General features: G+C 43.4%; 1 protein-coding gene across 4 annotated transcripts in view; it reads left to right on the top strand.

Annotated features, from left to right (window-relative positions):
• The window catches only part of LOC106565572 (colorectal mutant cancer protein), a 136687-nt gene that overhangs the window by 61721 nt on the left and 49973 nt on the right, over positions 1 to 24993 (top strand). For all 4 annotated transcript variants that reach the window (XM_014132856.2, XM_014132848.2, XM_014132871.2 and 1 more), the window contains 3 exons: positions 10345 to 10458; positions 20440 to 20582; positions 23223 to 23365. In XM_014132856.2, the coding sequence (XP_013988331.1) occupies positions 10345 to 10458; positions 20440 to 20582; positions 23223 to 23365 (400 nt within the window). The remainder of the gene's footprint in view (positions 1 to 10344; positions 10459 to 20439; positions 20583 to 23222; positions 23366 to 24993) is intronic.

The following is a 24993-nucleotide window of genomic DNA, read 5'->3' as shown; positions in this document are numbered from 1 at the left end:
ATATATATATATATATATATATATATATATTCATGCTACACACGTCACAACTGCTGCTACCAGACTCTTATTATGATTGCTAACTACTGCACAATTTAAACACTTTCCCCCCAATCCCCCCTTCCCCAACACAAATATTGGACTATAAATTGTGACTTCCTGTTTTATACCCATGCTAAAATGTTTATTAAATCCTACTTAGCCATTTTCTTCATATTCTTATCTTTTATTATTTAATATTGTTGTTGCATTGTTGAGTAGAAACCTGCAAGTAAACATTTTGTTGGACAGTGTATACTAGGGCTGGGAATTTCCAGGGACCTCACGATGCGATATTATCACTATACTCAGGTGCCAATACGATATATATTGTGATTCTCACAATTTCATATGTATTGCAATTCAGTACTGTGATTTTATTGTGATTTGATGTTCCAAATATATTGCTCATCATATGTCTGCTGCAGAGAGACAAGAGAGAACATTTTAGAACAGAAAGTACTGAAAACAAATTGTCTCCCTATTTCAAAGAGAAAAATATGGAGAACAAGCTATAAAGGAAAAATACTGGATTTTTGGTGCAGGTACTGCCAACTACCACAAAAATAATATTGCGATATTGTCAAAACAATACTATATATTGTAAAAAATATCCCGACATGTAACTGTATAAAAAAAGAAAAATCCCATTACTTGTGTATACCATGTGTATCCCGTACATAGCACTCGACTAATAAAACTTGAAACTTGTGTACCTGCATGTTTATTGGTATATGCTACAAAATCATTCTACATGAAACAATTTCTTGCCTCATTGTGTAGAATGCACTTGGTACTGTTGCATGAATTGTTCTATCCCATTTCAATTGGGAGCACAAGTGGGGGCCACAAATGCCTCTTTAATTGAGACCTCTGTTCTAACTGTTAAAGCTATGATTGTCAAGGGGAAAACTGACTCTAGATATTATCTAAATTCAATCAAAAGAGAAGTTAATCTCAATACAGAAAAGCTTCAGCGTTAGCATTTAGCCAGCAGACGGCAAGGCCACGTTTTTCCACTTGCCCTGAAAATAACTTGGAGTGCTGCAGCATTTGGCGAAATATAATTTATAACACAAGGTGACACTATGTTTCCTTTAATGTATTTAATTAGCTTCAACATTGAACAGTTACCATGTGATCATTTGTCTCTGTCTTCTGGCAATAACACAAGTTAGATATATGAATCACATTTTCCCTCAGCATGTGGAGCACCAAACTATTTTTGGTGCCGGGTGGCGAGGTGAAATTGCTTACAGCCTCTTTAGGAGCGTCTGTTTGCGGACGCTGAGAGGGCAATTAATTGTTCTGTTGGTTAAGTAATTTTCTTTCTTCGGGCTTCAGGTAGGGCAGATACAGTGAGTGCCTTCAGAAAGTATTCACACCCCTTGACTCTTTCCACATTTTGTTGTTACACAATGATTTAATTGTAATTTATTGTCGGCGATCTACACAAAATACTCTGTCAAATTGGAAGTAAAATTCTAACATTTGTAAAATATTAATGAAAAATAAAACACTTATATTTAACCCCCTGAGTCAATGTACAGTGCCAGTCAAAAGTTTGGACACACCTACTCATTCCAGGGTTATTCTTTATTTTTATTAGGATAAGTGCCATGGAATCTTTAGTGACCACAGAGAGTCAGGACACCTGTTTAACGTCCCACCCGAAAGACAGCACCCTACACAGGGCAATGTCCCCAATCACTGCCCTGGGGTGTTGGGATATTTGTTTTTGTTTTTGACCAGAGGAAAGAGTGCCTCCTACTGGCCCTCCAACACCACTACCTGCAGCATCTGGTCTCCCATCTAGGGACTGACAAGGACCAACCCTGCTTAGCTTCAGAAGAAAGCTAGCAGTGGGTACTCAGGACATGAAGTTAATTACTTTGACACAATTTTTTGCAGTTTTACGTTAGTTCCTTATTGCAAACAGGATGCATGTTTTTGAATATTTTTAATTCTGTACTGTATTGTGGAGTAAATACAATGTTGTTGATCCATCCTCAGTTGTCTCCTATCACAGCCATTAAACTCAGTAAGAGTTTTAAAATTACCATTAGCCTCATGTTGAAATCCCTGAGCGGTTTCCTTCCTCTCCTGCAACTGAGTTAGTATCTTTGTAGTGACTGGGTGCATTGATACACCATCCAAAGTGTAATTAATAACTTCATCTACCAATAGGTGCCCTTCTTAGCCTCCCTGGTCTTTGTGGTTGCATCTGTGTTTGAAATTCACTACTCAACTGAAGGACCTTAATTGTATGTGTGGGTTACAGAGATGAGGTAGTCAATCAAAAAATCATGTTAAAACCTCTCTAGGACATATGGGACGGTAGTGTCCCACCTCGCCAACAGCCAGTGAAATAGCAGAGCGCCAAATTCAAAACAACAAAAATCTCATAATTCAAATTTCTCACACATACAAGTATTATACACCATTTTAAAAATAATCTTCTCGTTAATCCAACCACATTGTCCGATTTCAAAAAGGCTTTACGGTGAAAGCATAGCATTAGATTATGTTAGGACAGCACCTAGACAAGAAAAACCACATAGCCATTTTCCAAGCATGGAGAGGCATCACAAAAAACAGAAATACAGCTAAAATGAATCACTAACCTTTGATGATCTTCATCAGATGGCACTCATAGGACTTCATGTTACACAATACATGTATGTTTTGCTCGATAAAGTTCATATTTATATCCAAAAACCCAATTTTTACATTGGCGTGTAATGTTCAGAAATGTTTTGCCTCCAAAACCCCCGGTGAATGAGCACATCAATTTACAGAAATACTCATCATAAACTTTGATAAAAGATACAAGTGTTATGCACAGAATTATAGATAAACTTCTCCTTAATGCAAACGCTGTGTTAGATTTCAAAAAAGCTTTACGGCGAAAGCAAACTTTGCAATAATCTGAGTACAGCGCTCAGATATCAAAACAAGCCATACAGATACCCGCCATTTTGGAGTCAACAGAAGTCACAAATAACATTATAAATATTCACTTACCTTTGATGATCTTCATCAGAATGCACTCCCAGGAATCCCAGTTCCACTATAAATGTTCGTTTTGTTCGATAAAGTTCATATTTATGTCCAAATACCTCCATTTTGTTCGTGGGTTTAGTCCAGCACTCCAAATTCACTAAGCGCGTGAGTTTAGTCCAGACAAAGTCAAAATAGTTCCATTACAGTTCGTAGAAACATGTCAAACGATGTATAGAATCAATCTTTAGGATGTTTTTATCATAAATCTGCAATAATATTCCAACCGGACAATTCCATTGTCTTTAGAATTGAAAGGAAAGGCAGCTCGTTCTCACGGCCGCGCGCATGTTTGAGCTCATGCCAATTTTCCAGACACACGACTGAATCAGCTCTTATTCTCTTCCCATTCACAGTAGAAGCCTGAAACAAGGTTCTAAAGACTGTTGACATCTAGTGGAAGCCTTAGGAAGTGCAAAATGACCCCACAGACACTGTGTATTAGATAGGCAATCACTTGAAAAACTACAAACCTCAGATTTCCCACTTCCTGGTTGGACTTTTCCTCAGGTTTTTGCCTGCCATATGAGTTCTGTTATACTCACAGACATCATTCAAACAGTTGTAGAAACTTCAGAGTGTTTTCTATCCAAATCTACTAATTATATGCATATTCTAGCTTTTGTGCCTGAGTAGCAGGCATTTTACTTTGGGCATGTTTTTCATCCAAGCTACTCAATACTGCCCCCCTTATTGCACACAGAGTGAGTCCATGCAACTTATAATGTGACTTGTTAAGAACATTTTTACTCCTTAACTTATTTAGGCTTGCCATAACAAAGAGATTGAATACTCATTGACTCAAGACATTTCAGCTTTTCATTTTTAATCAATTTGAAAATAATTCTAAAAACATAATTCCGCTTTGACATTATGGGTTATTGTGTGTAGGCCAGTGACACACAATCTCAATTGAATCCATTTTAAATTCAGGCTGTAACAACAAAATGTGGAGAAAGTCAATGGGTGTGAATACTTTCTGAAGGCACTGTATGAGATAAATAGGCTGCATAGCTACTGCACTGCTGTTGAATTGTTTGCCTCTCCTGTACTTTGTAAAGGTTGTAGTTGCACTGGCTTAATTCTGCCTTAGTGATGGCTAATGACAATGTTGCCCTCTTCATTTGGTGGATTAGGACACATTTCTACAGTACAAACACAGAGGTTTCAGTCAAGCATAGTCCCTAGTACAAAACCCACTGTACTGTAGGTCTTGTACTTTTTTACAATGGGGACAGTGGCAACAAGACCTTTACCTTGAGTTAATAGCTCAGACACAGATTGGGGACAACCTTTATAAGGTCACTCAGTATCGTAGCCTTCAGATAACCAATTCAATTGCCCTAACATATATTACACCTGACCAGATATCATTTTGGTATGTGGCACTCTTGTATTTGTGAACGTTTCACCATATGGGGAACATATCGTCCTACATGATTTTATTTTTTGCTGGTTTAGGCTAGATCTGACCGTAGTTATGTCTGTTGTAATGATAATGTATCTCTACCAGTGAAGGCTCCTCAGAGGAGGACGGGGATCAATCTAACTACATTCACATGGCCAAATAACTGATTAAAACCCCATGGTGTAGACGGAGTCATTGACATTGACGTCAATACAAAATACAAAACCTAGGAGGCTCATGAGAGAGATTTTTTTGTTGTTGGGGTGAATGGAATATGATTGACAGTCATCCAATATGCTGTAATAGAAATAAGGCCATGCTCATAAAAAAATAAATAATAATATTCTACCATCGATCTTGCTGGGAAGTTATATTAAACTGAAAGGGCAAGGCTTTGATTCATGCTTTATTTAAAACCTTTTCGACGTAAAGTCCGCTGTTTTGGAGACCTGCATGGTTCTGTCCAGATGATACAAATATTTTAGAAATATTTTAGCATTATTAGATGACGCTTAACGGACACACGTGTTAAAATGTATGGGCCATGTGAGAGAAATGCTATAACCCCCCCCCCACCCACCCCCCCCAGCCACATCTAACTAAGTAGAGGGGTCAGTATTGTCTAGACATGTACACATGTTCATAAAATACAATAGATGACTGTAATCAGTCCCAGACACACCTGGCTAACTTGATGGGTCATGTAATCATCTGGCCGAAGTGGAATCTTCTTTTGTTTAGACGTGTACATTTTGTCTAACACTAAACATACAAAAATATTATAAGGAAGGCAAAATCCTATATTTAGTTGTTTTATAATTTGATTATACTATATTTAGAAAGCATTTAAGTCATTTCAAGCCTTATTCATCCAGTTCTGTTGAATAGGAAATACATCATATCAAATATTTCATACTTTTATCATATTTATGATTTGTCCTCAAAGGTGATTTATAACAATGTTTTACCAGAAAGGTGAGATTTTAGCCTTTTTTGGAGTACGCAGCCTTTCTAGTTGTTGTTTATGGCCCTCTCATGATAAATAATTACTTTTGGGGATTACGTAGGTTACATTTTCGATTACATTTAGTTACACACAATCCTTAAAACCTGTTAAATGTAAGGTTGACATGGCAGTGATGGAGGTGTTAGAGGATTGCCCTCCGCCGGAAAAGAAGAACCCTGAATTCCCGGGAGTGGAATCTGTAGAACGGCCCTCTCCTCCCCAACCCCTCGCTTCCTGCCCCCTACTCTCTCAAATAGATAATGGAAGTGCATCATGGAGCTCTAATTAATATCATTTTACCCATGAGATAGGCCTAACTCCCCCCGGAGCCTGAAATGGGCCCTAGCTGTGTGTGTGTGTGTGTGTGTGTGTGTGTGTGTGTGTGTGTGTGTGTGTGTGTGTGTGTGTGTGTGTGTGTGTGTGTGTGTGTGTGTGTGTGTGTGTGTGTGTGTGTGTGTGTGTGTGTGTGTGTGTGTGTGTGTGAGGGAGAGATAGGAGAGAGGGCTAAGAACCTTCCCAGGCAGAACTCAGTGAACACATCAGTGCCAGCTTGTCGCCTCAGACTGCAAGGGTCACTTGTCTGCCAGAAAAATTATATTAAATGACACACACACACACACACACACACGAAGGCCAGGTCAGCCAATCATTGAGAGCTAAATATCCTCAGTCCATCATTGCTATTGGCGCCGATTGGCTCTTGTCTGGTCCAGGGAAATGGGACAGGTCAGAGGAAAACTCAAAACATTTATTTAGGAGGAATTATGTAATTAACTCCAGGCCTCTTAGAATTAATAGTGCAGAGAGAGCAAAACATTGGCCTGTATGATTACTACTACTCATGATTTGTGGCCACGGAACCAGCTTTGATCATAACTACTCAGGCAAATTATGTAGGCAACAAGACTTGTCTTTTGGCACCAAATAATTACTGTTAGTGCTGAGCAATTAGTGCTTTGAGGTTAGTTCGATTATTAAAAACATCACAGATTTCGGTTTCGATAAAAAATGGAGGACACTAAATGCGCTATGCATTATGTGGGTTGAATACTGTAACAACTCTTCTTGAACTGCCCTGTTGGTTAAGGGCTTGTAAGTAAGCATTTCACGGTAAGGTCTACACTTGTTGTATTCGGCAGAAGTGACAAATAAAGTTTGATTTGAAAAACAGAATAAAACAATACAATTCCCTTGATGGTAGTGACTGCCCATTACTGCTTATCACTTATTAATCATCATTTATTCACATTACTTTAATTACATATTTCAGTTGCTGTGTATATATTACATTTGTTTCATTTAATTACATTATTATTTGATTCCAAGTCATCTCATCTCTCTATTGCTGATGCCTATGCGGTCTGACAACAAAGTAAATGGCATACTTTTATGACTGCTTGAATGCATTTTTTGGGGTAGAGATACTTTGTGAAGAAAAGATCACCCGTTCTACTCTCTTCTCTCTGTCTCCTTGTCTGTTTCACACAACCTGGACAAGTAGGAGCGCAATGGATTATTGTTATTGTAGTTAATTACCATAATTGATGCCCTAAACTATGTAGAATATTGGCCTGTTGGAAACTACAACTCCCTACTATATCACACAGTTCGTGCTTGTTCTGATTTATCTCTAGAGAAAAAAATTACTGAACTAAATGGAATTTAAATAATTGAACCGATGTTGGTCAAATAGTTGTTTCAAAACGGAAAATTACAGACTTTTCGGTTAATCCCTCAGCTCTAACTACTGTATTCAATAACTCCAATTGAAGAACTATCATTGAAATAGAGTAGTGGTCCCCAAACTTCTCTGAGCCGAGAGCATACATTGAAATATTGTGCTTTCTTTATTTTACTGGACTGATTCTGCTTGCATCTGATGGTCATTCTTTGCGGAAGGAGAGCGTCAAAGGTTCTGCCTCTCACCGTCAGACCGTCCCTCAGCTCTCACCCCCTGCAGATACTGAGCAAAAAGGGAACACTGTCTTTGAGCTGATGGCAACACCACATTATTTCTGCCTCATGCATTCATGTTGTTAGTCCTATGACCAGAGAAAGTGAAATATTCCTCGATATTAAAAAACACATCCGCTAATAATAACAACACAATCCTATCGCTACAATTTGCTACGCATTCATTGACGCTGCAGTGCTGGTTGCAGCGCAAGTGGAAGAGAGAATATCATGCTTTATAAAAGTGTTGAATAAAAAGTGCTAAATAAAAACATGAACTCAGTCATAACAGAACCTCTTGGCTGTATTCGTTGAAAGTCTCTCTCTCTAGTCATGGTTTTAGACTTTTTGAAATCAAAGTATCAACTTTTCTGCACACTCCAGCAAACTGCAGACAGACATGGTGATCTAGGCCTATAGGTGCACTTGATTTGCTCTCCGGGCATGCAGAGTAGGCGTAGTTTTTACCTTGAGACACATGAAATGGTTCAAAATGGGAACACTTCGCCTACCCGGGGCACAGGGCAGCTGAAATAAGTGCACCTATTGCCAACAGCGCGAGACAGAAGAAATAAGGAATGCAAGGCTTTATCGTTGTTGTTTTTTATATCAATGTTTCGATCGACTAGGAATGCCTCAACCATTTGATGACCACTGAAATAGAGTAAGAGGCTACCCCGTCCTTTTCTCTCTTTGTGCTTGTGTACTGTATGGGGTCACTAATTACCTCTACTTCATACCCCTGCCTGCCTGCTTTTCTGTCTGTCTTCTGTGTCATTTCCTCTTTTCACCGCTGATCTCTCCCGACTCTTATAGATTTTTTTCCCCAGGGTTCAGTGGTTTTGGATGCTCTTCTGATTGGATGTGGACCAAGGGTTAGTTCTGGTGGTTGGCCCCTCCAGTTGAGTGAATGATGAAGATGACTGTTCAAACGATAAATTGATTTATGTCATTGTCTCACTCATTTACTTATCATGCAAGCCTTTTCATACAAACTACCGTGTTTTATATAAATATATATAATGGCCAATGTTGTGTATCTAATACCGAATTGATTTAGATTATACATTTTGTGAACAGTCACATAGCAATGTGCTTGCAGGTGCAAAGAGGCTCACTGTTCAGTATCAGGAGAGGATGTTTTACTATCCACTTCACCTGGATCTTCCCCACTGGATCTTCCCCACTGGATCTTCCCCACTGGATCTTCCCCACTGGATCTTCCCCCTCTATCTATGAAATAAGGCCTTTAATAAACATCCCTTATTTGAAATGCTCCCTCCATCTCTCTCTCTGCTTGAGTGTTAAATGGTCCATTTGGAACAGCAGGTGAACCTTGCGGTGCATCTCTGTGATGTTGCCGTTTTTTTTCACTTCCTGAGAGGATTCATTCAAAGCGTTTCTTCCGCTCCGGGCAGAGATGGCAGAGGAAACACACTATTGCTGGTTAGTTCATTAAAATTGCTGCCGACGCAGCAATGTTCTATCCATAGTTATGGTGTAAAGAGTCCGTGTGTATGGAGTTCTTTGTATAGAGAAAATGTAGGTAAAGTGGGGAAAAAGATTCACCTTGAAGTTGTGTAAATGAATAACACTTTCCTTTTGAGTACTGTGCAACTGACTTTTTTCACCAAGAATGTACTATTCCGGAGTTATTGTCAAAAGTACTGAGTCCAAAATATTCACCATTAATTATTGTAAGCCTGTATGGACGGCATGTTCTTTGTGTTGCCTGTTTGCTAAATAGTAGGTAGACACACACTTGGTGGGTCGCGGACAATTCTTACTGAGTTTTGGCTTGTGCTGATTGTGCTGTGGTCACTGGTTAGGCTTATAACATTGCTTTGTCTAGAGGTCCACAAGAGAATTTGTTTTAGTTTGGTCTCCAAAAAGTTTTGGAACCACTAGGCTATACTGCAAACTCAAGCAGTGAAAATAAATCTTCAGGGGCTGGTTTGAGTTAGGTTAGCAGTAGAGGCTAATTTAAGAATCACAGACCAGGATTGGATATATTTGGAAGTTGGTCTTTCTTCCCTTGAAAACTAAGTCAGCTCCCCTGTCTCGTTTGAAAAGGACTCTCCTTGCAGCTTAGTGACATGCAGTCCCATGTGATGTGTCTGGACTTGGTCTCTGCTTAGTCACGACAGCTTTAGTTCCTCTGAGAGTTAAGCCTCCCCACTGCATGGTGAAACAGAAAGCTTGTCGCGGAGAAGGTTGCAGGCTTTTTCTTATCCCTCGTTCCTAGAGTTTTCTGTTCTTCTGTTGTTATATGCTGAGGTACGGGGTAAGAGCAGAGTTTTTGAATGCCCCTGGGCTTATATTTAGTTTGAGAGACTTTTCCCTTGATATGAGAAAGCATGACTGTGCTGTTTAAAAAATTTAAAAAAATAAAGTTTAAGCCAAGGTAGTCCTGTCCTCTACGTAACGTAACCTGTACCATTTAAAAAAACGTGGTCATATTTTTATTTTTTTTAATGGAAGTTGCCTTTGGTATTAGGAAAGCATATGGCTTAAAGCATGACTGTGAGCAGGTTACCTGACTAGAGGAGTGTGTATATGAAATGTGTGATCCCTCAGACAGTTGAACAGGTGTGTGTGTGTGTGTGTGTGTGTGTGTGTGTGTGTGTGTGTGTGTGTGTGTGTGTGTGTGTGTGTGTGTGTGTGTGTGTGACACCTCGGCCCACCCAAGTGAAAAGTCTGCGTGATCCACATGCTAGTGTTAGCACTCTCTCTGTTCTGCTTTGGGCTTAAACCCTTCCCTAGAGTGTCTATGTGTGAGGACAAAGAAGTGCGTGGGCTCTGTACTCACTGAATCTGTTTTAACTTGGTGTGTGTGTGTTATGGTTGTAACAGTCTCTCCTCTCCCCTCTCTCTTTAGCTCCACCTGGCAGCCCTGGCCTCATTGAAGGGGGACGTGGTGGAGCTGAACAAGCAGCTGGTGCAGACGGAGAGAGAGCGAGAGATGCTGGAGAAGAGACTGGCCAAAGCACAGGTACTCTACTCTACTGGGCCATAGACATATTCTCAGTTTATTAGGTGCACCACCTCGTTCACAAAAATGGATCGCTACTACAGACAGTGAGCCATGTGACCTTGGCTTGCTATATAAAGCAGGTAGACAGTCATCAAGGCATTCGGTTACTGTTCGATTGAACGTTAGAATGGGAAAAACAGGTGACATAAGCGACTCTGAGCGTGGTATGGTCATCGGTGCCAGGCACGACGGTTCCAGTACCTCAGAAAGGGTCGGCCTCTTGGGCTTTTCACAAAGAATGGTGCGACATACAAAAAACATCCAGTCTGCGGCAGTCCTGTGGGTGAAAAACGCTCGTTGATGAGAGGTCGAAGTGAATGGCAAGAATCGTGGCAAGCTGACAGGCGGGACACAAACAGGCAAATAACGGCGCAGTACAACAGTGGTGTGTAGAGCAGCATCTTGGAACACACAACTCCTCTGTCCTTGTCACGGACGGGTTATCGCAGCAGACGACCACATCGGGTTCCACTCCTATCAGCTAAAAACAAGAAGAAGAGGCTCCAGTGGGCACGCGATCACCAACACTAGACAATTGAGGAGTTGAAAAACATTGACTGGTCCTGACGCACAGACTGGTCACTAAAAAACACATGTCGATTTCAGAATTTTGACAAGGTCCTGAGGACGTGGATATATGCTGTCCTCGGTGCTCACCCCAAAAATAATACATTTACATTTACATTTAAGTCATTTAGCAGACGCTCTTATCCAGAGCGACTTACAAATTGGTGCATTCACCTTATAATATCCAGTGGAACAACCACTTTACAATAGTGCATCTAAATCTTTTAAGGGGATTACTTTATCCTATCCCAGGTATTCCTTGAAGAGGTGGGGTTTCAGGTGTCTCCGGAAGGTGGTGATTGACTCCGCTGTCCTGGCGTCGTGAGGGAGCTTGTTCCACCATTGGGGTGCCAGAGCAGCGAACAGTTTTGACTGGGCTGAGCGGGAACTGTGCTTCCTCAGAGGTAGGGAGGCGAGCAGGCCAGAGGTGGATGAACGGAGTGCCCTTGTTTGGGTGTAGGGCCTGATCAGAGCCTGAAGGTACGGAGGTGCCGTTCCCCTCACAGCTCCGTAGGCAAGCACCATGGTCTTGTAGCGGATGCGAGCTTCGACTGGAAGCCAGTGGAGAGAGCGGAGGAGCGGGGTGACGTGAGAGAACTTGGGAAGGTTGAACACCAGACGGGCTGCGGCGTTCTGGATGAGTTGTAGGGGTTTAATGGCACAGGCAGGGAGCCCAGCCAACAGCGGTGTTGCAATAATCCAGACGGGAGATGACAAGTGCCTGGATTAGGACCTGCGCCGCTTCCTGTGTGAGGCAGGGTCGTACTCTGCGAATGTTGTAGAGCATGAACCTACAGGATCGGGTCACCGCCTTGATGTTGGTGGAGAACGACAGGGTGTTGTCCAGGGTCACGCCAAGGCTCTTAGCACTCTGGGAGGAGGACACAAGGGAGTTGTCAACCGTGATGGCGAGATCATGGAACGGGCAGTCCTTCCCCGGGAGGAAGAGCAGCTCCGTCTTGCCGAGGTTCAGCTTGAGGTGGTGATCCGTCATCCACACTGATATGTCTGCCAGACATGCAGAGATGCGATTCGCCACCTGGTTGTCAGAAGGGGGAAAGGAGAAGATTAATTGTGTGTCATCTGCATAGCAATGATATGAGAGACCATGTGAGGATATGACAGAGCCAAGTGACTTGGTGTATAGCGAGAATAGGAGTGGGCCAAGAACAGAGCCCTAGGGGACACCAGTGGTGAGAGCACGTGGTGCGGAGACAGATTCTCGCCACGCCACCTGGTAGGAGCGACCTGTCAGGTAGGACGCAATCCAAGCGTGCGCGGTGCCGGAGATGCCCAGCTCGGAGAGGGTGGAGAGGAGGATCTGATGGTTCACGGTATCAAAGGCAGCAGATAGGTCTAGAAGGATGAGAGCAGAGGAGAGAGAGTTAGCTTTAGCAGTGCGGAGAGCCTCCGTGACACAGAGAAGAGCAGTCTCAGTTGAATGCCCAGTCTTGAAACCTGACTGATTAGGATCAAGAAGGTCATTCTGAGAGAGATAGCAAGAGAGCTGGCCAAGGACGGCGCGTTCAAGAGTTTTGGAGAGAAAGGAAAGAAGGGATACTGGTCTGTAGTTGTTGACATCGGAGGGATCGAGTGTAGGTTTTTTCAGAAGGGGTGCAACTCTCGCTCTCGAAGACGGAAGGGACGTAGCCAGCGGTCAAGGATGAGTTGATGAGCGAGGTGAGGTAGGGGAGAAGGTCTCCGGAAATGGTCTGGAGAAGAGAGGAGGGGATAGGGTCAAGTGGGCAGGTTGTTGGGCGGCCGGCCGTCACAAGACGCGAGATTTCATCTGGAGAGAGAGGGGAGAAAGAGGTCAAAGCACAGGGTAGGGCAGTGTGAGCAGGACCAGCAGTGTCGTTTGACTTAGCAACGAGGATCGGATGTCGTCAACCTTCTTTTCAAAATGGTTGACGAAGTCATCCGCAGAGAGGGAGGAGGGGGGGAGGAGGATTCAGGAGGGAGGAGAAGGTAGCAAAGAGCTTCCTAGGGTTAGAGGCAGATGCTTGGAGTTTAGAGTGGTAGAAAGTGGCTTTAGCAGCAGAGACAGAAGAGGAAAATGTAGAGAGGAGGGAGTGAAAGGATGCCAGGTCCGCAGGGAGGCGAGTTTTCCTCCATTTCCGCTCGGCTGCCCGGAGCCCTGTTCTGTGAGCTCGCGGTGAGTCGTCGAGCCACGGAGCAGGAGGGGAGGACCGAGCCGGCCTGGAGGATAGGGGACAGAGGAAATCAAAGGATGCAGAGAGGGAGGAGAGGAGGGTTGAGGAGGCAGAATCAGGAGATAGGTTGGAGAAGGTTTGAGCAGAGGGAAGAGATGATAGGATGGAAGAGGAGAGAGTAGCGGGAGAGAGAGAGCGAAGGTTGGGACGGCGCAATACCATCCGAGTAGGGGCAGAGTGAGAAGTGTTGGATGAGAGCGAGTGGGAAAAGGATACAAGGTAGTGGTCGGAGACTTGGAGGGGAGTTGCAATGAGATTAGTGGAAGAACAGCATCTAGTAAAGATGAGGTCAAGCGTATTGCCTGCCTTGTGAGTAGGGGGGAAGGTGAGAGGGTGAGGTCGAAAGAGGAGAGGAGTGGAAAGAAGGAGGCAGAGAGGAATGAGTCGAAGGTAGACGTGGGGAGGTTAAAGTCACCCAGAACTGTGAGAGGTGAGCCATCCTCAGGAAAGGAACTTATCAAGGCGTCAAGCTCATTGATGAACTCTCCAAGGGAACCTGGAGGGCGATAAATGATAAGGATGTTAAGCTTGAAAGGGCTGGTAACTGTGACAGCATGGAATTCAAATGAGGAGATAGACAGATGGGTCAGGGGAGAAAGAGAGAATGTCCACTTGGGAGAGATGAGGATTCCAGTGCCACCACCCCGCTGGCTCGATGCTCTAGGGGTATGCGAGAACACGTAGTCAGACGAGGAGAGAGCAGTAGGAGTAGCAGTGTTATCTGTGGTAATCCATGTTTCCGTCAGTGCCAGGAAGTCTAGGGACTGGAGGGTAGCATAGGCTGAGATGAACTCAGCCTTGTTGGCCGCAGACCGGCAGTTCCAGAGGCTGCCGGAGACCTGGAACTCCACGTGGGTCGTGCGCGCTGGGACCACCAGGTTAGAGTGGCAGCGGCCACGTGGTGTGGAGCGTTTGTATGGCCTGTGCAGAGGAGAGAGAACAGGGATAGACAGACACATAGTAGACAAGCTACAGAAGAGGCTACGCTAATGCAAATGAGATTGGAATGACAAGTGGACTACACGTCTCGAATGTTCAGGAAGTTAAGCTTACGTTGCAAAAATGTTATTGACTAAAATGATACAGTACTGCTGGCTGGTGGAGTAGGCTAGCTAGCAGTGGCTGCGTTGTTGACTTTGAATGTGTAGCTGGCTAGGTAACCTCGGTAGTTTCAGTACTACACCTTGTCATGATACAAAGCAACTTTGTAGCTAGCTAGCTAACATAACACTAATCAAGACGTTCCTTGTAGTGTATTTAGTTTCAACAATGCTGCTCGTCGGTAATAGTTGGCTGGGTTAGGAAAAATGGCGTCGCGGGGGACGGAAATAGCTGGCTAGCTAACCTCGATGGCTGGCTAGCTAACAATTATCAAGCTATGACAAAGACAACTAAGTAGCTAGCTAGGTAACACTGCACTAGTCAAATCGTTCCGTTGTAAAGTATTAGTATCTACAGCGCTGCTAGTCGGTAACGGTTGGCTAGCTGGCAGTGGGTTAATGATGACTAGGTGTGTTGAGTAAGTCTGGCGCCGCGTCGCGGCTGGCTAGCTCACCTCGATAATACTCAAACTCAAACTACACAATTATCTTAGATACAGAGACAGCAAAGACAACTATGTAGCAGGCTAACTAGCACTAACACCACACTAATCAAGTCGTTACGTTGTAATGTAATAGTTTCTGCGGTGCTGCTAGTCGGTAGAAGTTGGCTAGCTAACAGTGATGACTAGCTAGCTAGCAGCTAGCAGTGTTGACTACGTTAGGAGGACGAAGATAGCTAGCCTCGATAATTACTCAGTTACTCTAAACTACACAATTATCTTTGATACAAAGACGGCTATGTAGCTAGCTAAGAAGAATTGCTCAGATCAAACAAATCAAGCCGTTGTAATGTAGTGAAGTGTAATATTACCTGTGGAGCGAAGCGTGGTGCGACTGCTCGCTCCAAACCGGAAGAGTTATGTATATGTATATACAACAATTATGGCACAGCACTGGGCTCGAACTCTCAACGCTTAGACCAGTTCACAATTGTCTATCAAGCAAGGAGAGTACTTGAAGATACAAAATGGAAACAACAGATTTTATTTTATTTCATTTTATGCTTTGCCCAAACCATAGCCCGAACCTTAACCACTAAGAATTAATACCTAAACTAACTTTTTGAGTTGTTTCTGTTTTAACCCTGTAACCATGTGGAATTAACCCTGTAACCATGTGGAATTAATGGGTCAAAAATCAACGTTCATCCAATTACGTGAAATTATAAGATCAAGTTGCCGACGAATCCCCGTTCCTGTTGCGTCATGCTGATGGTAGAGTCAGGATTTGGTGTAAGCAGCATGAGTCCATGGCCCCATCCTGCCTGGTGTCAACAGTACAGGCTGGTGGGGTGGTGTAATGGTGTGGGACATGTTTTCCTGGCACACGTTAGGTCCCTTGATACCAATTGAGCAACGTTTCCATGCCCCGTAGAATTCAGGCTGTTCTGGAGGCAAAGGAGGGTCCGACCCAGTACTAGATGGGTGCACCTAATAAACTGGGCACTGAATGTATATTCACATAGACTCATGTTCATCGTTGTATTGGACAGTCACTTAGCTAAGCTACCCATTCAAAGTACCATGGCCAGGACATTGGTGTAATGCAGTGGTTACCAGCACCACTCCATTTATAAATTACAAATCTTAATAATAATTCTGTCTACAAGCCAGCTGCAGCGGATCTCTCATGACCCATAAAAACCACTGTAAATAGTTCCTCTTTCCTGCACCTGAGGATTAGACCTCTGGTATGGAAACATTCTTTTGTAGGGTTATCTTTGCATAATAACCTAAACTGCTAAATCATTTTTTATTTGTTTAACCTTTATTTAACTAGGCAAGTCCGTTAAGAACAAATTCTTATTTACAATGAAGGCCTACCCCGGCCAAACCCTCCCCTAACTCGGACGACGCTGGGCCAATTGTGCGCCACCTAATGGGACTCCCGATCACGGCCGGTTGTGATACTCCCTGGGATCAAACCCGGGTCTGTCGTGACGCCTCTAGCGATGCAGTGCCTTAGACCGCTGCGCCACTCGGTCCCCCAATGATGGATATTAAAGAACTACAGTAAAAAGCTGTGATGGAATTGAACTGGCTTCACATGAGTGAGATTTATTTAGTTTTTTGAAGAATATCCTGGAATAGCTGACATTGCACACAGGCATTTGAATTGAATGGCTCATCTATTACCATGCGTCTGGAAATCCCCTCCTCTTCCCCCAAAACACCCAGTCCATATGCTCCAATCAGAGTACATAGAGAAGAGGTGCAGAAGGCTGATCATTTTTTTGTGGTTACTATCATTCTAGCATGCTCGAAATGACCTGCTTTCTTTTCAGCTGTCGGTTATCACCTTCCCATAACATTGCATTGTCTTCAGTGTAATGTTATCGTCCCAGTGACTGGTATTCTCTGTGACCTTGGGTGTGTATTAGAGGAGAAGGAGGATTTAATTCCAGCTCTGGCTCTCTGGATACCTGCTCTCATACAGTGCTGAGAGACTGTAAGCTTTACTTTTTTAAATGAAGAGGAAATAGATTTTGGGATAATTTGGCATGAAGCAACACACCCCATATGTCACTGGAACCAGGAACGTCAGTAATCATGCCAACTGCTCTGCTTCGATCTGCTTTGTAGTTTTCCCGGTCCCAGTGTTTGGCACGGTCTCTCTCAGAGGATGGCGTTTTGGGCTTGCTTGGTGTGTGCGAGAACGAGAAAGGGGGAGAATGCTTGTTTATGGAGAGAATTATTGGGTGTTTATGCGTTTGTGTAATGGAGCGAGTGTGATAGAGGGAGAGAAATAGAGAGACAGATTGTGTGAGTACCTGTTCTATAAACGCCCTGGCCCCTCTCTCCCTCTCTCCCTCTCCCCCTGGACCTTCAAACAGACGCTGGTTCAAAGAGCTGTGGAATACCTCTGGTGGCAGCTGAATCAGCTATGGGTATTTACCTAGTGGCGGCGGCTGTAAACAATATCTGGTACTATTATTTGTGTCAAATATTAATGCTAGAAACATTCGTTTTTTTATTTTAGTTTCCCATCAGTTCCACTGGAGTTAGATGAAGAGGGATAGACCATTCGTTTTAAGATAAAGAAATGGCATGGAATATACTTGCCGTTGTTGTTAGATTCCATTGTGATTAGGGTTGGCGGTATCAACATTTTCTTATCGTCATTACTGTCCTTCTCGCATCCCGGTTTAGTACATAAGGGGTCGCCAAAAAGGGTCTGGGTGCCTATTACCAGAATGCTAACAAAATTAGAACAAGTAATGGCGAATTTCCATGGAAGCTGCTAGCTAAATATACTAATGAGCGCAAACATAAATAAACTAATTGCAAAGACCGGCAGTCCAGCTCATAAAGTTATACATATATAGGTAGGAGCTACCGAATGTCATTTTTGGTGAGTTTGGACATTTACAAGCGAATGTGAATGAGAGACATTGTGCAAACGAACAGAGTTTTGACGCATGCTTGTCTGAAGCAAGAACAGTACTGGCTCTGGAGCAGCATGTGTACGTGTTATGTCGGTCTGGAGTCGGTGGGGCAACGGGCCTGCTTGCCCTGCTCAGAGAGGAAGGGGGAGGAGCAGACCGGCCGAGAACGAACAGGAGAAAAAACGCAAGGAAATCAAGATAGCAGTGGCAGCTGTACAGATTTCTCAAACTCTGCAGAAAGCTAACTCTATGATGCCCCGTCTCAAGATTAACTTCCAGCAAAACATTAGGAAATGTAGCTGGCTACGGTCTTTCGATGATAATCATTAGAAATATGGCCATGTATTGTTTTTCATTGTGAGCTCATTTATTTTTTTGGGCTGCCAGACAAATAGCTTTGCACTTCTGTTGTCATCTGCTGAAAATGAAGCTATTTTCTGCCGAATGTGTTGCACAAATGTTTTCTGTGAAGGAAAACTATAGTTGCACGTCCCAGATCACTCTGTTGAAGCACCAAAAAACACTGTTGGCACTATGCGACCCTTGTCAATAGACAGCTGGAATCACCTGCTCCCGCTTTTCTCCCATTGTGCTATTTACAAACAAACACACTGTGTGACCTGACAATGGCTGACTGGAAGCTGCTCTTTGTCACTGCAGCTCTCCCTGGGGCAGGGGAGCTAAAGCCACTCAGCTCTTCTAATTGTCACCGCTGGCCAGTTGACTGGTAGACTCCTGACTCAACACATAGGATAAACACACACACACACACACACACACACACACACACACACACACACACACACACACACACACACACACACACACACACATTGGGGCTCTGTCTCTGCGTGGGGACTCTGATGGCTGTGTCAGCCTGAGGCTCATATCTCGTCACCTGAACCCCTGACCTTTCATACACAGATGGTTTTGTTTAGGGTGAAGTACTGACTACCCAACCTTTTGATCTATTGACCTATGACTCCCACTCTCAGAATCCTGGGGCTGAGACTTATTCAATGGGGCTCTAGTTTAGAAGGTCGCGGAACGATTCCACACGACCTCATGTTCCTCATGACAGAGGTTTATGTCTTTTCATCATGTAATTCTATGACATTTTTTACATTCTTTTGGCAGTGTAATTTCTGTATGCAAAAACATAGGAATTATTTTCATGACGTTAAACCTTTGTGAATAAGTCCATAGTAGTTGTATGGGACCGCTTCAAATCAAGTAAAATTGTATTTGTCACATGCGTCGAATACAATAGGTGTAGACCTTACTGTGAAACTCTTACTTACAAGCCCTTAACCAACAATACAGTTTTAAGAAAGTACCTATCAAAAAAAATGTAACAAATAAAAGTAACAAATAATTAAAGAGCAGCAGTAAATAACAATAGTGGGGCTATATACAGGGGGTACCGGTACAGAGTCAATGTGCGGGGGCACCGGATAGTTGATGTAATATATACATGTAGGTAGAGTTATTAAAGTGACTATGCATAGATAATAACAGAGAGTAGCAGCAGCGTAGAAGGGGGGGGGCAATGCAAAAAGTCTGGGTAGCCATTTGATTAGATGTCCAGGAGTCTTATGGCTTGGGGGAAGAAGCTGCTTAGAAGCCTCTTGGTCCTAGACTTGGTGCTCCGGTACCGCTTCCCTGCAGTAGCAGGGAGAACAGTCTAATGACTAGGGTGGCTGGAGTCTTGGACAATTTTTAGGGCCTTCCTTTTCAGTCTTTTCAGTCTCCTGAGGGGGAATAGGTTTTGTCGTGCCCTCTTCTCGTCTGTCTTGGTGTGCTTGGACCATGTTAGTTTGTTGGTGATGTGGACACCAAGGAACTTGACGCTCTCAACCTGCTCCACTGCAGCCCTGTAGTCCACAATCGTCTCCTTTGTCTTGTAGTGGTTTTAGTGCTTGATTAATGTCCAATTGTATAAAGCACTAGGCAGACCCCTCTTTGTCTGTCTTTGTTTCATTTTCACGTTCAACCTCCTACGCAGGCCAGGAAAGGTCATTCTAAGGTCATTCCTGGAAGCATAGTATGACACACACACTCAAGCCAGATCTCACTCTCACACACACACACACACACACACACACACACACACACACACACACACACACACACACACACACACACACACACACACACACACACACACACACACACACACCTCTTCTCCCCCTTCACTTGTAATATAGCTGAGTGGAAAGCGGATACCTTTCCCTCTCTCCCAGCCTCTGAGCTCAATGTGGACAATCCCCAGAAAAGCCCTTAGGCTTGACCTTGTACACAACGGTGCAGTGTGTGTGTGCATTTGTACGCCAGAGACAACAATCTGGCAACCCAGCAGAGAATTTCCTCTGGATTTATTCCCATTCCAAATTACACGCGACTGTGTAGAAAGATACCTTTTGTTTAAATGCCATTGTCCACACTTCAGCATTGAATGGGCGTCATTGTTATGGGTTTTGAATGGTGGCTTTTTACAATAACATGATTCAATCTCTAAATTGTGATGTCAGTTAAGAAATGTTGGATGTTTCCAGATTGCATTCCTTTCAAAATTCCCAAATAACAGAATAGGTTGCCTCTCAGATATCAAGGCATTAGCTCAGTGGGATAACACGGTCTTGGGTTAATGTGTATGCGTGTGTTTTGTCAGTGTGAGCAGTCCTATCTGATGCGGGAGCATGAGGACGTTCAGGAGCGGACCACCCTACGATACGAGGAGAGGATCACAGAGCTGCACAGCATCATCGCTGAGCTCAACAAGAAGATAGACCTGCTACAGGGCTCCACCATCAGGTGGGTGGTACACACAAATGCACACTCACACACACAAGCACACACATACATGCGCACATTGGCAGGTATGCAGACTAGCGTTGGGCGATATGGCCTAAAAATCATATCTCTATTTTTTTTCAAACTTACGGGCAGTTCACGATATATATCTCAATTAAAAAATATATATATGTTTTCTCTAAATACGCATCGTTGTACATTTAAAGGTCAAATACACTGCATTTCAAAGAGTCAGCAATAATCTTATGAATTCAGGGCTTGTGAAATTATACCTAGGCTAAATATAAGCCTTCCACAACCATAAGACCCACTAATCATTCAATGTTATCAGAATAGTTTAACCTGTTTTTTTTGTTGTTGCAATAATCACTGATCTGGCTTTCACGTCTGTCTATGAAAATGCCCTATTTTGTTAGAAATGTAACTAGAACCAAGCATAATGCACATTCACAAGTAATGACTCACTTCCTGTAGCAGGCATTAGGCTATAGAAAATTAAAACTGGTCTCATCAACAATCTATCAAGCCCAGGTGCTAGTGAGTAGCCAGCTAATCTGTATATTTCAAGTTTAACCAACTTGGATCTATGTTAGCTAACAAGGTAGAACAGTTGAATTGTTATGAACACACTCTTCTGTCCATCTCCAACTGTTTGAACAGCATGCTAGCCTGTCCACTTTGTTTGGATGTTGAAATCATGTGGCCTACCTTATTTCTCAGAATGAGAACGAGTTGCCAATTCCTTATATAATTGTGTTTTATGCTTATTGCACATTTATAAAACACAGACTAGATAGCTAGTATAATAGTCTTTAGCTAAAATGCTGTTAGTGGTACCCCAATGCAGCGCACGACAAACTGAGCATTCATTTTCCAGAATCAATGTTCTCGTTTTAGTAGTGTCTGCTATGCATGCAACTACATGAGTAGTTGAGACATAAAAATGGTATCGTTAGAAAAGGTAACTTCTCTATTACAGTAAAATAATGTCTCAATGTGTTTCGGTGTCCATGTGGACCAAACCTCAAACGCAAATAGCGTGTTGAAACTGCAGAAAGGAAAATATGATCTCTCAACTTTGTTAATGTGAGGGGGGACGGGCTGTGTGTGCGTGTGTGTGTAAACCATAGAGGAAGAGGTGAAGTGAGAGGTTAAAATCTGTCCAAAATAAGGCCAATGGGTTTATTTTGGACCTAAGCTTGTTGCCTGCCGGTAGGAGACGTGCATCTCGTCACTATACACGGATCACTGGTGTAAATGGGAAGGTGCACACAGCACAGAGGAGTGACGGAGACGAGACCAAAAATACAACATGAGAACAAGCGGACATTAACGCTCAAAATAACAGGCATTTGGAATATTGCGCAAAAACATACGTTCAAATTAATCAAATTAATTTCATATATCACCAAGCCCTAATGCAACACACACACACACCACCTCCACCCTCAATTCCCTTAGGTACCCTAATTGTGCCTCCCTTTGATTAGAATCCCTTTTTAGTACCCTTTTGTATAACTCTCTTCCTCCGTTGTTTACTTACTGTAGTGAAATGAATTTGCGTCAGAGGCCTCCTAAATGGGTTTTTTTCCCAGCTCAAGTGCCCTCTCCAGCCCTCTCCACAGGTGCTCAGCACACCGATGTGCACCGGAACAAACCCCTCTGACATAACAGGCATGGTTTTGAGTGCTAAGCAGGAACATTAATCAAACAATTCATTACAATCAACTCAAGCATGGCAACCCCCCAAAATTCCTCCATCTCCAAAATGGTGTACTGGTTTTTGATTAGGTTCATTATAAAGTCTGTTTTCTTTCATGCTCTGGTCATTTGTGTGTGTATGTGTTTGCATAAACTGTGCCATGCCAATTCAGTGTATCCTGCGACATGTTGTCAGACCAGCACATAAGTCTGTGAGTCAGTACTTTCTATTTGCCGACCTTGTGAGAACTCTGCGATGTGAATTTACGGCCTGGCTATCTATTTCACAGACGTACAATAAAGATTGTATCAAATCAATGAAATGCATTCAAACGACCATATAATTCAGATCTACTGCCAGGACTTGACGTATCAATGTTTGGTGGTAGCAGCAGTGAGGTTGTCTGTGCACTACTACTTTCACCAATAGAGTTTATTATTTCAATATCACATACATACGGAATATTCACATAGTCCTATATGCTTGTGCATATATTTAAATACTAATGCCGAGAAGTTCAGACAGGTTCTCATCTGAAGCACGTACTGTACATATGCACACACACACACACACACACACACACACACACACACACACACACACACACACACACACACACACACACACACACAGTATTCACACCCCTGACTTATTCCACATTTTGTTGTGTTTCAGCCTGAATTAAAAATGGATATATATATTTTTTTTAAACCCATCTACACACAATACCCCATAATGACAAAGTGAAAGCATGTTTTTAATTTATTGAAAGTGAAATACAGAATGTCCTACCCATCTTGTTGCCAGATCTGTTTATGCTTTAGCCGATGTCATTTGCCATGACAGCGTTATTCAAGCACAAACATATTGGCAACAAGGCTACTGTCATATCTGTTGGACCTAACTCAGACATAACTTTGTGACCCTCTGTCCCCCAGGGAGGAGGATGAGTTTTCGGAGCTGCGTTCGGAGCTCAGCCACAGCCAGCAGGAGGTCAACGAGGACGGACACAGCCTGGACCAGGACGGGGCGTCCGTCTCACTGCCTGAAAACCACTCCACCCTGGTGACCGCCGACATGGGTAAGGAAGAACCCAATGTGCCTGTCCTGCTTGACTGTATATCACGTTAAGCTAAACCCATGTACAATCCACTCCTGATAACGGCACGTTACTTAACTGCAAACTCTGTTTAAGAGCAGTGAAGTTCACCCAGACCCGATTGCATTCTTTTGACTTGCTCCAAATATCTTCATACTCCGTTTTAGTGGAGACATTCACAACAGTCCCAAGCAATTGCATTGATCAGGAGTTGGTTCTACACTACCAGTAGAATGAATGCACACTATATATACAAAAGTATGTGGACACCCCTTCAAATTAGTGGATTCGGCTATTTCAGCCACACCCATTGCTGACAGGTATATAAAATTGAGCACACAGCCGTGCAATCACCGTAGACAAACATTAGCAGTAGAATGGCCTTACTGAAGAGCTCAGTGTCTTTCCATGTGGCACCGTCATAGGATGCCACCTTTCCAACAAGTTAGTTCATCAAATTTCTCCCCTGCTACAGCTGCCCCGGTGACCTGTAAGTGCTGTTATAGTGAAGTGGAAACAACTAGGAGCAACAACGGCTCAGCCGCGAAGTGGTAGGCCACACAAACTCACAGAACGGGACAGCCAAGTGCTGACGCCGCCAAATGCTAAAAATCATCTGTCCTCGGTTGCAACACTCACTACCAAGTTCCAAACTGTCTCTGGAAGCAACGTCAGCACAAGAACTGTTCGTCAGGAGCTTCATGAAATGGGTTTCCATGGCCGAGCAGCCGCACACAAGCCTAAAATCACCATGCGCAATGCCAAGCGTCGGCTGGAGTGGTGTAAAGCTCGCCGCCATTGGACGCTGGAGCAATGGAAACGAGTTCTCTGGAGTGATGAATCACCCTTCACCATCTGGCAGTCCGACGGACGATTCAGGGTTTGGTGGATGCCAGGAGAACGCTACCTGCCCCAATGCATAGTGCCAACTGTAAGGTTTGTTGGAGGAGGAATAATGGTCTGGGGCTGTTTTTCATGGTACGGTCTAGGCCCCTTAGTTCCAGGGAAGGGAAATCTTAACGCTACAGCATACAATGACATTCTAGATGATTCTGTGCTTCCAACTTTGTGCAACAGTTTGGGGAAGGCCCTTTCCTGTTTCAGCATGACAATGCCCCCATTCACAAAGAGAGGTCCATACAGAAATCGGTGTGGAAGAACTTGACTGGCCTGCACAGAGCCCTGACCTCAACCCCATCGAACACCTTAGGGATGAGTTGGACCGCCGACTGCGAGCCAGGGCTAATCGCCAAACATCAGTGCCCGACCTCACTAATGCTCTTGTGGCTGAATGGAAGCAAGTCCCCGCAGCAATGTTCCAACATCTAGTGGAAAGCCTTCCCAGAAGAGTGGAGGCTGTTATAGCAGCAAAGGGGAGACCAACTCCATATTAATGCCCATGATTTTGGAATGAGATGTTCGACGAGCATGTGTCCACATACTCTTGGTCATGTAGTGTATCTACTGTCACTCTACTCTTTATCACTAATAACTGCTTTGATTGGTGGCTCATTTGAATCATCTCTCCCATAGAGAGACTGTTCCCTATCTGTGTATGTCCTCTGTTGATGGATGGCCTGTTACAAACCAGTGGCTATAGGGTTGATGGC

This window comes from Salmo salar, chromosome ssa01 (genome assembly GCF_905237065.1).
Source record: "Salmo salar chromosome ssa01, Ssal_v3.1, whole genome shotgun sequence".
Taxonomy (NCBI): domain Eukaryota; kingdom Metazoa; phylum Chordata; class Actinopteri; order Salmoniformes; family Salmonidae; genus Salmo; species Salmo salar.
Note: the sequence above shows the minus strand (reverse complement) of the source record. Positions and strands in the feature narration are given on the sequence as shown.